Source organism: Triturus cristatus, chromosome 7 (assembly GCF_964204655.1).
Source record: "Triturus cristatus chromosome 7, aTriCri1.1, whole genome shotgun sequence".
NCBI classification, from domain to species: Eukaryota; Metazoa; Chordata; class Amphibia; order Caudata; family Salamandridae; genus Triturus; species Triturus cristatus.
The window spans coordinates 602,929,573-602,943,537 of record NC_140590.1 but is presented as its reverse complement, the minus strand read 5'-3'; the positions used below and the strand labels follow the sequence as shown (position 1 = coordinate 602,943,537).

The following is a 13,965-nucleotide window of genomic DNA, read 5'->3' as shown; positions in this document are numbered from 1 at the left end:
TAGTAGGCGCTCCAGGTCCAGGCAGCGCTCCCAGTCATGCGGTGACTCCTCTCGGGCTGGATCGGCCTCACGACAGCATGCGGCAACAGACCAGCCATATGATGAAGATATGATATCAGGGTCCGAAATCTGCTGCATCGACCAGAGAACAGAAGAAGGCCGGTATCTCTGTGGGACATCAATGCACAGAGAGAGGGCCAGCTGACAATGGGTAGTAAGTTGGGGATCCACTGGTGGGTGGGGGGGTGAGACCTCCCGTTGGGGTCAACCTACTCTGCCTGCCGCAACAGGTACTTTACTGTTATTGAGATATAGGGTGGGGCTGGATTGTTGGGTTGTGTTAGGGGGGTTTTGTTCCTTGATTGCACTGTCTTACCTTATTTCATAGTCAACTCGCGCCTACTATATGATGTCTTCTGTGTCATTGGCCTGTATGGAGCCCTCCAATGGCGGCTATGTTGGGTAGTTTAAAAGATCTCTCAGGGTCCCTTCGGATACTCAGCTGGAAAGTTAGAGGGGTGCTTGACAAGATTAAACGTGGGGCTATTCTTCAACAGGCAAAGTGCGCCCACGCAGGCATTCTAATGCTACAGGAGACGCATCTCATGGGGACGAAGGCCTTGTGCTTTCAACGTATTGGTTATGTACATGTCTTTCATTCAGGGTTTGTGAGGGGGTCCCGGGGGCTTGCAGTCCTGATCCATCGCCGGGTTTCCTACACGCATGTTAAGACATGGGAGGACACTGAGGGCAGATACCTGTTCATGCAGGGCACAGTGGGTGGAGAAACTGTGGTGCTGGGGAGTGTATACGCCCCCCCGCCTCTGTCCTGGGGGTTGGGGGAGAGACTTATGACCCTGTGGGCGGATTTACCAGATGGCCTGGCAGTTGTGGGTGGGGACTGGAATGATGTGATGGATGCGGCCAGAGATCGATGGAGGCCCGGGGGCTCACTGGAGGCTCAACACCCCACTAAACTTTCCTTCCTTGTGATGGGCCTTGACTGGGTGGACCCTTGGCGTAGGCTACATGGTACTGTACAGGGATACACCTATCTCTTGGCGGTACACGACTCATATTCCTGCCTCGACTATTTATTTGTCCCCGGGCGGTAGACAGCAGGGTGGTGGTGGCCGATATCCTTCCACAGGGGCTTTTGGACCATTCGCTGATGGGCCTTTTAGGTGGCGCCTTTCGGCCTGGAACCTCCAGAAGGAGGACGATAGGGAACGGATGGAAGATGCCATCTATCAATATTTGGCATTCAATGTCGGCTCGGTGAAGGGAGCTGAACCTCTGTGGGAGGCAATGAAGCCCACAATTCGCGGGGTAGACATTTCCTTCTGTGCGGCGGCCCGTAGAGTACGAAGGGAGTCCCTCGTACGAGCGGAAGCTGAAATTCTTGGGCTGGAGGCGCGCAGTAGAGAGGAGGGGGGGACAGGTTCACCGACAACTGCTGCTAGCGCAACAGGGTTATTCGCATCTTCTACTGGATGAGGCTCGCCAGGCATGGTTGGCGACCTGTAGCAGGATCTACCAGTCAGGGGATAAATCTAGCAAGCTGTTGCATAGACTGTGTCAGGGGTCACTCCACCCTTATGCTCTTCCTGGTGTTGTGGGACCAGAAGGTACACCCATTTCCGACTCCTCCGCTATCGCCGAGAGCTTTGCTCTGTATTACGCCGATCTCTATGCCCCCAAGAAATCCTTATCGGCAGAGGTGATAGGTCGCTTCTTAGATGATCTTCTGCCTAAGGCCCTCTCCGACAAAGTGAGTGTGGAGTTAGATTGCCCACTCACGGAGGACGAATTGGGAGCCGCCCTAGGGGACCGGCACCCCGGAAAGGCCCCAGGACCAAACGGTTTTCCGAACAAATTCTTTAAACGGTATTTCCTGTAGTTGAGGCCCCACTATCGCAGAGTGGTGGAGGAGGCCAGGTAACAGGGTCGCCTGCCCAGCGATTGGAAATATGCGGAAGTGGTGGTGTACCACAAGCCTGGTAGACCTCTCGATCACCATGCATCGTATCGCCCTATCTCCCTCCTAAACGTTGAGGCCAAGATACTGGCTAAGGCGCTGGCTAACCGTCTCCGGCCACATATTACCTCCTTAGTCCATTCCGATCAGGCCAGGTTTATGCCCCAACGGGCAACCTGTCACAATATTCGCCGGGCGAATGTTGCCGTTGGGACCATCCAGGAACTGGGGAGCGGGCAGCGTTATTGCTGGCGGATATGGACAGGGCATTTGATTCTCTGAGCTGGTTGTATCTATTCGCACTGCTGTGTAGGCTGAACATAGGGCCTCGTTTCCTGTCATATCTAACCCTACTATATACGGATCTTACCGCGTCTGTGCGCGTGGCAGGCTCTGTCTCGTCTACATTCTCCATTGGGCGGGGCACCAGACAGGGGTGTCCGCTGTCTCCCTACTTGTTCGCGTTAGCGATGGAGCCCCTTGCTGCCTGGGTGCGTATCGATGCTCAAGTGACTGGTCTCGAATGGGCACACGGACTGTTGGATAGTATTGCTCTATACGCCGACGTGGTGCTGTTTTTCCTCACTAATCTGGATAGGACAGGACCGCGGCTGCTACGCAGCATGCAGATTTTTGGGGAGACCTCCAGCCTATACATGAACCCTCGGAAGTCCACCCTTTGGGTCCTGGGCGATAGGGGGAGCTCGGTTCTTGGGCATCTTCGTTGCAGGTGGTGCATGGGGGGATGAAGTACTTGGGAGTGTTCCGATCCGATTCACCCACCACATCCTGGGATAGAAATTTGGCGCCTGTATGGGACAGCGTACGGGAGGATATTAGAACCCGGTCTCACATGCCGGGTTGCCATCTTCAAGATGGTTTCGCTCCCGGGCTTGCTGTACCAACTGCAAAATCATCCGTATCCGATTCCCCCCAGGTGGTTCCATCAGGTTAATGTGGCCCTGGGTCCGTTTCTCTGGGATGGTGGGGTGGCGAGGGTGGCCCTGCAGACCTGCTTTCAGTCCACGTACTGTGGGGGTTGGCGACCTCTGATATTTTGTCAAACTACATGGCCTCGCACCTGCTAGTCCTTAACGAATGGTGGTATGGGGATAATACGGATCTGGCATATGCTGTTGAACGGAGATGCATGGGGGAACACATCCTACATACAATTCTCTACTATGCACAGTTGAGACGCTCCCTGCCGACTGCCACGAGGATTGTTTTCCAGATCTGGAGGCAGGCGCTCCGGAGGATGGGTTGGTGGAACAGGTTGACCTGGGAGACTCCTCTTTGGCACAATAGGCGCCTGCCACAATTGGCAGCTCTGCCTGGATTCCGCGACTGGGTGATGTTATGCGGGGGCCTGTATTGACATCCTTTCAGGACATACAAAAAGACTTCCATATGCTGAAAAAACAATTCTTTAAATATTTACAGCTCCGACATGCCTTTTCCCCTAGCTTGGGGGGGGTTGGAGACGCTGGAAGAGTTTAGTCCGGTGGAGGCAAAGGTGTTTTTATGGGAGACGTTCAAGATCACAAGATCTCTAAAATCTACCAGTCTTGGTTACACATAGCTCCCCTTCAGCAGCATCTTAGGGAGACATGGGAGGGCAATGTAGGCCCGATGGAGGAGGAAGACTGGACTGAGGCCTTGACCTCTCCGCGAAGGGCGGCTATTGCGATGTGCTTACAGCTTATCCGGTTCAAATACCTCCATTGGATGTATTATACAAGGGTTAGGTTGTGGAGGGCGGGCTTGGTGACTTCCCCTGTGTGTCTTCGATGTGAGCACGAGGAGAGTACCCTGCTACATACTGTTTGGCACTGCTCCGCACTGGCACAATTCTGGAGGGGGGTGATGGCCTGCCTCTTTGAAGTATTGGGGTGGGACATTCCCTGCTCACCGAAACTGGTTCAACTGCACGTTATGGATGGAATAGGGGGCAACATTTACAAGCGCCATCTCATGCTTTTGGGATTTACCCTAGCTAAAAGGGATATTGCTAAGGCCTGAAAGGCGGCGGTGGCGCCCTCTGTCTGGAAAAACGGTCTGGACTTCTGTATGGGTCTGGAGACCCCGATCTTTGTGGCCAGGGGGTGTCCACAAAAGCCCTTTCAAAATTTGGAAGCGCTGGGCAGATTACCGTGGCCTGGAGCTAGAGCCTGCTCCGACGGCCCGACACCTTGACCCGGTATAATTTCTGTGTGCTAGTGAGCAGCAGAACTGTTGTTTCCTGGGGATGACACTTCATAACTGTATAAATGAAGCTATTGCTCTGATTTGTTGCTTTGGAATGGACGATAGTGCACCGGGGGTGGGTTAGGGGGGTTTCAGGTCTTTGGTTAATATTATAATTGTATTGCTTTTCATCTTCTTCTGTATACACGTGAAAATAGTCAAAGTCAAAATGGTGTGTATTGATGCTGCAGAAGTTTCTGGGGCACAGAGCTCTGCTTTATATGTGATATTTTGACAAATAAAATTTGTTTTAAAAAAAATAAAGCGATGGGGAAGTAGGGCACAGAGGCTCAGGGGCTAGTCCCCACACCCCTGCCTTTGAGGTCATCACAACTATATCATGGTAGTTGGTGATGCTGACTGAATTGGTAAAAGATAGAAAGGATAGCCTTCAAACAGGTGCTGGACGCTTTCTCTCTTCACACTCAACCAAAATAAAAGAAAAAAGAAAACAGGATCTGGAGGGTAGACATGTCCAGGGAGAAGACAAAGGCAGTGAAGCCTATTTATAGCCCCTCCCATAAGCAACACAATCACGCAGACTAAGATATTATCGTGACATCTGTAAACCAATGAAGCAGTCTAGAAGGGCACAAGGCAATAGCAATCGGGTGATTTTCGAAACACGAGAAATTCGGCCATGAGTGAAGAAAAAGCTAACGGCTATCTTGTGGTGGTAGAAAATATTGGAACTCTGTCTAGGGTAAAAGAGCTTGAGAAACATGGTGGTTTTTATTTGGCTTGTGTAAGATGTGTAAATAATTGATTATCCATCACTTGCACGGATCCTGTATAATTCAAGATATGCATAACTTTTATGGTTTGGATAAAGTAAGACAAACTATGCCTTCCGCTGCTATACATCCCGTTATAATCCATGGTATGTTCAATCCACCTTGTTAGGCAAATCCATGGCAAGCACATATCCCAACCAAATCAAACTCTGGCTAACTAGTGTTATTTAAAGATTTCTGGCTAATCAATTGAATGCACAGTTTGTGGCCAACAGAGTATAACTATGCTCTGGTCCATTCATGTTAAGATCCTTGGTAAAATGCTGAATTCTCCTCTTGTAAGAGGGGCACATCCTACTAGCTATTCTACCATGTTATTTTATATGATATTGAGTATTGGGTATAGCTGTGGACAAACATGTATGCAGTACAATTAGAACAAATTAACACAGGATACCATATTGTCCTGAAGTATTCTTAAGGTAAGATTATGTAACTATGTAACTCAATATTAGAATGGACTTAGATATGTTAAACTTTTTAGTGGGACTAAATGCTGCTATGAAAAATATTTAAACTTAGTCAACCATAGAAAAAAAACGAAATGTGCTGCCCAAAGTGATAAACAATAGTTCTGATGCACAGTATGACCCTTTGTGCAATTTACAAACCTTTAACATATTGATCCCATTGTTTTCTGTAGTCTAAGTCCATATAGACATCTGCACATAGCTCGGGAGGACAGTCAGGAAGTTCACCAAAGACTTTGTACTCATAAAGCCCAGATTCCTGTTAAAATGAAAAAGTAAAAAGAAATTATGGTGGAACTATATGTGGTGTGAAGTACATTTAATTGGATTTGGGGATGGATGGACGGACGGACGGACGGACGGACGGACAGACAGACAGACAGACAGACAGACAGACAGACAGACAGACAGACAGACAGACAGACAGACAGACAGACAGACGGACAGTGCACATTTGAATTATCCTTATATTAAGCAGACAGGCAAAGAGCAGCCTGAGAAATGTCACATTTCCTGAACCAGTAGGAAATGTTACTGAGTGTCCAGACTACAGTCCCTCAGACATTAGGACACAATCCTTATTTGCCACGTGCATAATATAAGGCATCTGCTAGTTCTGTTTTTTGTTATTCAGCTTATGTGAATGAAGAGATTCTAGTGCCAGTGGTAATTAGAGAAAAAGATTGAAATCGGCTCAAAACTTTGACACTTGCCTATATTTTACTTCAAACAGTGAACCTGTGCCAAACTTCAGCCTAAACCATCTCTGTGTTGGAACAGGAACATCCCATACATGGCAACATAGCATGTTCTGTCCTTCATTTTGGCCCTGGTGTCACGCTACTCTAGCGTGAATACAGAAGCTTAGGCCTGTCCCTGACAATCCGAAGTCCAGACGTGCCAAGTATGCAGTCATAGTAGACAATGTACTACTGTCCCTATCCTGGTTGTAGTACATAGAGCAACGGTGGCATTGTACAGTGTTTTGGAATTGTTTTGTGTGATGAGACATTTTTAGAGAGCGAGAATATTTTATATATGTATATTCTATATATATATATATATATATATATATATATTCACTGAAAAAACCATAGGTTTCACACACCTTATAGTTAGGAATTAGCATTTAAAAAACCTTGCAAATTCACTTAAAAAACCATAGGTTTCACACATGTTATAGTTAGCTGGACATTTCACTCGTGAAAAACCATTGAAATTCCCCCGTTATAGTTAGTGCAGGCAACTATAACTCATGCGACCGCAATCCTCTGCTGATGACGTCAGATATTACATCACTGTATTTAGACACTTATTTACCCATGTCTTCTTCCATTAATTTTTAGCTATACATATATTACAAATATTTTTTTTTCAGAAAGACACACATGTCATCAGTGATGTAATATCTGACGTCATCAGCAGAGGATTGCGGTCGCGTGAGTTATAGTTGCCTGCACTAACTATAACGGGGGAATTTCAATGGTTTTTCACGAGTGAAATGTCCAGCTAACTATAACATGTGTGAAACCTATGGTTTTTTAAGTGAATTTGCAAGGTTTTTTAAATGCTAATTCCTAACTATAACGTGTGTGAAGCCTATGGTTTTTTCAGTGAATTTGTACGTTTTTTTAAATGCTAAGTTATGTATTTTTATTTTTTTTTAAGGTTTTTCACCGTGCGCGTACCACACTGTGAGCGCGCGGTGCGCTTCGCGCACCGCGCGCCCATGTTATGCAGTTCGCGGAATTTTTCCGTTTCTACCATACACGCACGCTGCGCGTACTCCGCGATTTTTCGCAAAAAAATTTAAGGAAATTTTGGCCCTTGGGGGTCCTTCTGGGACCCCCTGGCAAAGGCTAGGGGGTCAGGAACTGTCCACCCTGCCCCCTTTTCACGTTCTCCACCTTTGTTTTTCACCCCCTCAGACTGCGAGAGACAAAATGGCGGCCGACACTTCCTGGTTTCGACCGATTCGAATGTTTACTAAGATCTAACAACCAATCAGAATCACGCTCGAGCACGGCAGCGTGCGCGTACAGTAAGTTTTACAGTACGCGCACGGTGCGCGCTTATAGATATATATATGCTTTTAAATGCTATTTTCTCAGGAAATACTGAACAGATTTACACCAGACCTGCAAAAGGCACATCCCTGACCTGAGGACTACCTCTTTGCCAAATTTCAAATAATTCTGTTCAGCTGTTCGGGCTGTAGCTTGGACTAAAGGTCCTATGGAAAAATGCATGGGGAAAATGCGTTTTGGGACCCCCCCTTTTTCTCAGCCCCGGCTTGACGAATCTCCCCGAGACTTTCAGGGAAGGAGCGGAGCGGAGCGCCCCACCTATTTTGAAAGTTTCGCGAGGATTCGTCAATCGGCGCCAAACTTATTCCAAATAGAATGTTGCGGATTTCCTATGGAAACACGATCCTAACTATAACTATCTACTGGAGACCGCCAGTAGATAATATATATATATATGTATATATATATATATATATATATTCATTGAAAAAACAATAGGTTTTAGGGGTGTTATAGTTAGCTGGACATTTCACTCGAACAAAACCATTGAAATTCCTCCGATATAGTTAGTTGTACTAACTACATCTCGCGCGCCCACAATACACTGCTGATGATGTCACATATTACATCATTCATGACATGGTCAGTGACATCACTAATGACATCTCAAATGACATCACTGATGACATCACTGATGACATCATCCAGAGAATGTGGTTTGGTTCGTTATTTAAATATGTATTATATATATAGCAATTTGCATTGAAGAATGAGTGGATCTATAAATATAAATATCTGGATGGAGGATTTAGTAGCAGTGTGATTGACTGTTTACTTGACTAATTTATAGTGTCTCACTAAATATATTGGATAGTGACTAAACTGTGTGAATATCTGTATCACTTTGTCAGTTGTTGTGTAAACTGCTGCACTAGTTGGTTACTAGCTACGTGAAAGTCTATATTATTTATTGATTAGTTAACTGAGTATTTGTATGGGAGAGTGAATGTGTGTGTGGTTCGGTGGGGGGTGTGTGACTGCCCAAAGATGTGTGAATAGTTGATTCAGTAGGTATATGAAGTTAAAACTACATGTTATAACAGTTGTTTGGGTGAGTGAATATCTTTATGGGTGTGGCGATGAGCAAATATAGGTCTCAATGGTACATGTCCAACAAACTAGGAAAATAAAAGCCAGTGTATGTGTCAGTTGTTGTATATCAATAAGTATATATATGACTCAGTGATTGTATGAGTGACTGTATGGATAACTGTATACTTGTAATAGTGTTTTTATAACACACTAAGTAAGATTTATTGATGAAGTGGTGTTTTTATAAGTGTATAGCTAAGTAAAAGTAAGTATGATCCATTGTTTGCATAAGTGAGTAGGATGACTTCATAAATGATTAGGATGTGTGCTGGTGTGTAATGTCGATATATGTGTATAAGTGATAGTGTCCTATTGATCATTGACAGCATGTATGAGTGAATCTGTAGGTAAGTGATTAGATGTGTGTATAGATCTAGGAATCACTGAGTGGGTGTTTAGAAACTTGTATTGGTGTGTCAATGGTTTTAAATCTCGCACTCTGTATTTTACAGTGAGTGATGAAAGGTTATACTAGTGTATGATGAGGTGTATCTGATTTTCACGTGGATGATGCCATCAGTGATGTCATTTGAGATGTCATCAGTGATGTTACTGACCATTTCATGAATGATGTAATATGTGACATCATCAGCAGTGGATTGCGGGCGCGCGAGATGTAGTTAGTACAACTAACTATATCGGAGGAATTTCAATGGTTTTGTTCGAGTGAAATGTCCAGCTAACTATAACACCCCTAAAACCTATTGTTTTTTCTGTGAATTTCTAAGGTTTTTTAAATGCTAATTCCTAACTATATCAGGCCTGAAACCTATGGTTTTTTCAGTGAATTTCAAAGGTTTTTTAAATGCTAATTCCTAACTTTATCAGGCCTGAAACCTATGGTTTTTTCAGTGTATTTCAAAGGTTTTGTAAATGACAATTTTTAATGTATTAATTGTTATACTGATTTTTTTGATACTGATTTACTACATTTTTTTAACTATTAATTTTTAGATTTTTTTTTCAATTACATTATAATTACATTATACATTACAATACAAAATATACTTTCTCAGAATGAATTATTTTAGTTTAACTACTTGGCAAATAGGCAACAAACTTTTAAGTACAGTAGTTACAGTTGTGGCAATGGGCAACACAATTTCAAACACAAAGCAACATTGAGCTCAATGTGAATTTCTAGTTAAATGCAATTAGTTACTTTATGGATTACTTTTTTAATCACACGACTGGATCCTAGATTCAGTCCTTGGACATCTCCTGTAAACAGTTGAGTAAAAGCGTTTTGGTTACACTAGTTATTTTTAAGGAATATTATTGTATTTTAAAAGTTGACACTAAGAACATTTTTCACATAGAATCACCAATGTTATCTTATGGCAGAAAATTCACTTAGCAGGTAAGTAGTGTTATTGTTACTTTTTCTTACTCAGTGGTGGATCCTGGATCCAGCACTGGCCAACCTCCTGTAAACAGTTGAAAGAATGTGTTTGAGTCATACAGACGATTTTTTAGGGATATTTTTAGCTTGTGAAAATAGACACTTAGAAACTTTTCTGGTGAAAACCACACAATGGATTCATATGGAAGGAAATAAAAGTTACTGGTAAGTACGCTTAGAATTACTTTTCAGGGTCTGTGCTGGGCTAAAAGATGCAGCACTGGGTTCTCTCCTGATAACAGCTGAGTAAATTGGAATTCGTCGTTCGGCTGATTTTAGAGGAATATTTGTACGTTTCAAAATTGGACACTTAGAAAATTTTCTGCGGAAAACCACACAATGGATTCCTATGGAAGGAAATACAAGTTACTGGTAAGTACGCTTAGATTTACTTTTCAGGCTCACTGCTGGTCTAAAAGATGCAGCCCTGGGTTCTCTCCTGATAACAGGTGAGTAAATCGGAATTCGTAGTTCAGCTGATTTTAGAGGAATATTTGTACAATGGTGAAGGAAGCGGGCGGGGCCTGAGGTGACATGTGCAAACACGCCCTGTGGCGCGTTTTAGGTTGGGGAATTAATTCCTCTTCAATCCTGAGGTCCCCTGGGGGCCAACTAGCCCTCCAGTATGCGCCAGGGAGCTGCGTTGCAGAGAGGTGTTCACAGGCCACGCCCCTTTTACAACACTCTGCAACGCAGCTCCGTGGCGCTTAGTGGAGGTACCTGGTGGGCTAGTTGTCCCCTAGGGGACCTCTGGATTGAAGAGGAATGAATGTGCCAACTTAAAACGCGCCACTGGGTGTGTTTGCACAGTATCACCTCAGGCCCCGCCCCCTACCTTCACCACTGTGCAAACGCGCCCCGTGGTGCGTTTTAAGTTGGGAGATTAAGTCCCCTTGAATCCTGAGGTCCCCTGGCAGCCAACTAGCCCACCAGGTACCTCCAGTAAGCGCCACGGAGCTGCGTTGCAGAGAGCTGTAAAAAGGGGCGTGGCCTCATTACACCTCTCTGCAACGCAGCCCCCTGGTGCATACTGGAGGTTCCTGGTGGGCTAGTTGGCCTCCAGGGACCCCCAGTATTCAAGGGGGATCAGATCCCCCTCTGCAAACGCGCCAGGGGGCAAGTTTGCAGAGTGGTGCAAGGAGGGGGCGTGGCCTCCGGCCCGATCCCTTCTTTTTTTTTTCTTTTCTTTTTTGTAGAAGGGGGCCTGTGTAGCCCCCCTTCTTTTTCTAATTTATTGCACATATCCTCCAGGTCCACGCTTACTCGCTTGTGATGGCCCTGGCAACCGTCAACATTCAATATCTATGTTTTCAAACATGTAACAGCATGGCATGTGTTAAACTGTAGGGGTGTTTTCTGAATTAAGTCCTTTGCCTCTTGTTTAATGAAAACATTTATATTCATTGCCATCAATGTTGATTGGACCTATTGTTGCCAATGCGGAAGTGTGGTATTCGTACTAGTGTGATCAGTGGGCTGTTTTCAGGCACCAGATGGTGAGAGTGGTATGTAGTTTAGAGTGTTGAGACATCACAGAAGATGAGAAGCGGCTTATGCTGGCAGTTCCCTAATTGCACAAATTATGCGGCAGATGCGGATGCTGACCGGCGCGCACAATAACGAGTAAGCTCACCCTCACGACCCGATTTAGGCAGCAGAGATCACGGTCCACAGACACTAATTATTGTCCTTTAATATTTAGAGTGATACGCTCCATATCGCATGGACTGGACAGGGTGTTTTAAGATGTTGAAGTCAGTAACAAGGATTTTCAGTGCGTATGATACTGAAACAGACGCCCACATGGCATGCGTGTTTTCTGAGCACCGTGAATTAATAATTCCCGGCATATTTTGACTTTTGGTTAATCATGTACAGTACAATATATAATGGCTTGTGATTGACTCATTGGTATTTAGTTTTCAGTGACCATGAGCACACTGCCACACTATAATAAACAGCATGATTTTTGTATTGTTTCCCGTTAACCACGAGCATGGACTCAGTATTCTACACATACGGCATGTGATTGACAATGGGCACCGACGCAGATTCGTGAAGAGGCATAAAGCATGTGTCACCACCAGGGGAGGCTGGTGCATAGGGGCGAGATAGGTGTCGCCCTCCCACCCAGGGGGACAAAAAAAATGCCTGATGAAAAACACTGAGCAGCTAGCAATAAATTGTGCTGGCTGCTAGTGCTCAGTGAACAAACATGTGAAATTGTGGGGTTTTCTTTAGGGGGGGTGGGAGGATGGCCTTTGCTCTGCACATGCTTTTGGCTGGGCGAAGATTTCTTCGACCTAAAGCCAGAAAGCAGGGCAGTGACGACACACCGGTGGGTGCAGCCTGTGTCTCATTTACAGAGTAGCATTTCGATTTTGGGCGTTATCCCCTTGGCCCAGGGAGGAGTTGGAGACACTCCATTCATTCCAATGGCTGGGGGCGGGGCTGTCTGGCAAGCTTAGAGTTTGTGGGGGTGTGGCAGTGGCCTTTGCCTCTTCCACCAGACCCAGCAACAGTTGTTGTTGCTTTCAGGGGAGGCTGGTGCATAGGGGCGAGATGGGCTTCTCCCTCCCACCCTGGGGGACAAAAAAAATGCCTGATGAAAAACACTGAGCAGCTAGCAATAAATTGTGCTGGCTGCTAGTGCTCAGTGAACAAACATGTGAAAATGTGGGGTTTTCTTTAGGGGGGGTGGGGGGATGGCCTTTGCTCTGCACATGCTTTTGGCTGGGCGAAGATTTCTTCAACCTGGAGCCAGAAAGCAGGGCAGTGACGACACACCGGTGGGTGCAGCCTGTGTCTCATTTACAGAATAGCATTTCGATTTTGGGCGTTATCCCCTTGGCCCAGGGAGGAGTTGGAGACACTCCATTCATTCCAATGGCTGGGTGATGAATACAGGCCCCAGCTAGGCCCGCAGGACACAAGGGTTCGCTCTCCTGTAATGGAATCTATAAGGAAGTTGGCACGGAAACTGCAAAGTACAAAGACAGCATTTATTAACCCTTAAGGGTGGTCCTACAATCCACACAACACTCTTCAGTATTGCATAGAGTAGCACAAAGAACTTGCGTACACGGTCCCCTTTTATACACAACAGAGGGGCTCATAAGTGGGTGGATACAACATGAGGCAAGGAATGTTACCTTTTATGGACATTTTCGATACAAGATCAATATGTGGGCGGAGCTGGCACACTCCTTGAGCCCGCGAAAACATGGTCAAGCAAGGCTAACTGATAACAGATGTGGTCAAGTCTGGCCATGCGCCAGATGGACAAAGGAGCTATTTATAGACTGTTACTAGGCAGATTACAAGAGCAACTAACACAGAGATTGGACTCTTCTCGTGGGGAACACTTGGAAGCATGACAATACAAAATGGAGTCCAAACTTCGGTCAACATAACGGAGAAAACATGATCTAGAGAAGGGAATTAATGTCTTTAGTAAATGCTTAATCACATCGAGGTTGCAAATTACAACAGACGACCCTTTCAGCATTTACTGAAGACATCCGGCTTGTTAGAATAATCATCATATATATCAATTATCATCATCTCTTCTACTTCCTTAGCTAAACGTTTCTGATAAGTGACATTGGCAATAGCTTTCGTATCGGGGATACAAAATGATACACATAATGAGCAGAGTGAGGGACCACATTGAACGCAGATACAGCATGAAAACAGAACCGCTACAATAATGCAGAGACCAGTTAGAACCTTCCATCCCCAGGCAGTAATTAACGCCCAAAACCATCCAGAAAAGGACCAAGTGCCGTTTTCTGTATGGATTTCAGCTGCAATTTTATGCAACCTGTTAATTGCATTATAGACTGACGGTGTGTGGTCAGGAATAAACACACAGCAACTACTTCCGATAATTTTA

The 13,965-nt window shown here is 45.3% G+C and overlaps 1 protein-coding gene across 2 annotated transcripts in view; it reads right to left on the bottom strand.

Moving 5' to 3' along the window:
• PCTP (phosphatidylcholine transfer protein) overlaps window positions 1–13,965 on the bottom strand; it is a 215,810-nt gene that overhangs the window by 185,575 nt on the left and 16,270 nt on the right. For both annotated transcript variants that reach the window (XM_085617177.1, XM_085617176.1), the window contains exon 2: window positions 5,631–5,748. In XM_085617177.1, the coding sequence (XP_085473303.1) occupies window positions 5,631–5,748 (118 nt within the window). The remainder of the gene's footprint in view (window positions 1–5,630; window positions 5,749–13,965) is intronic.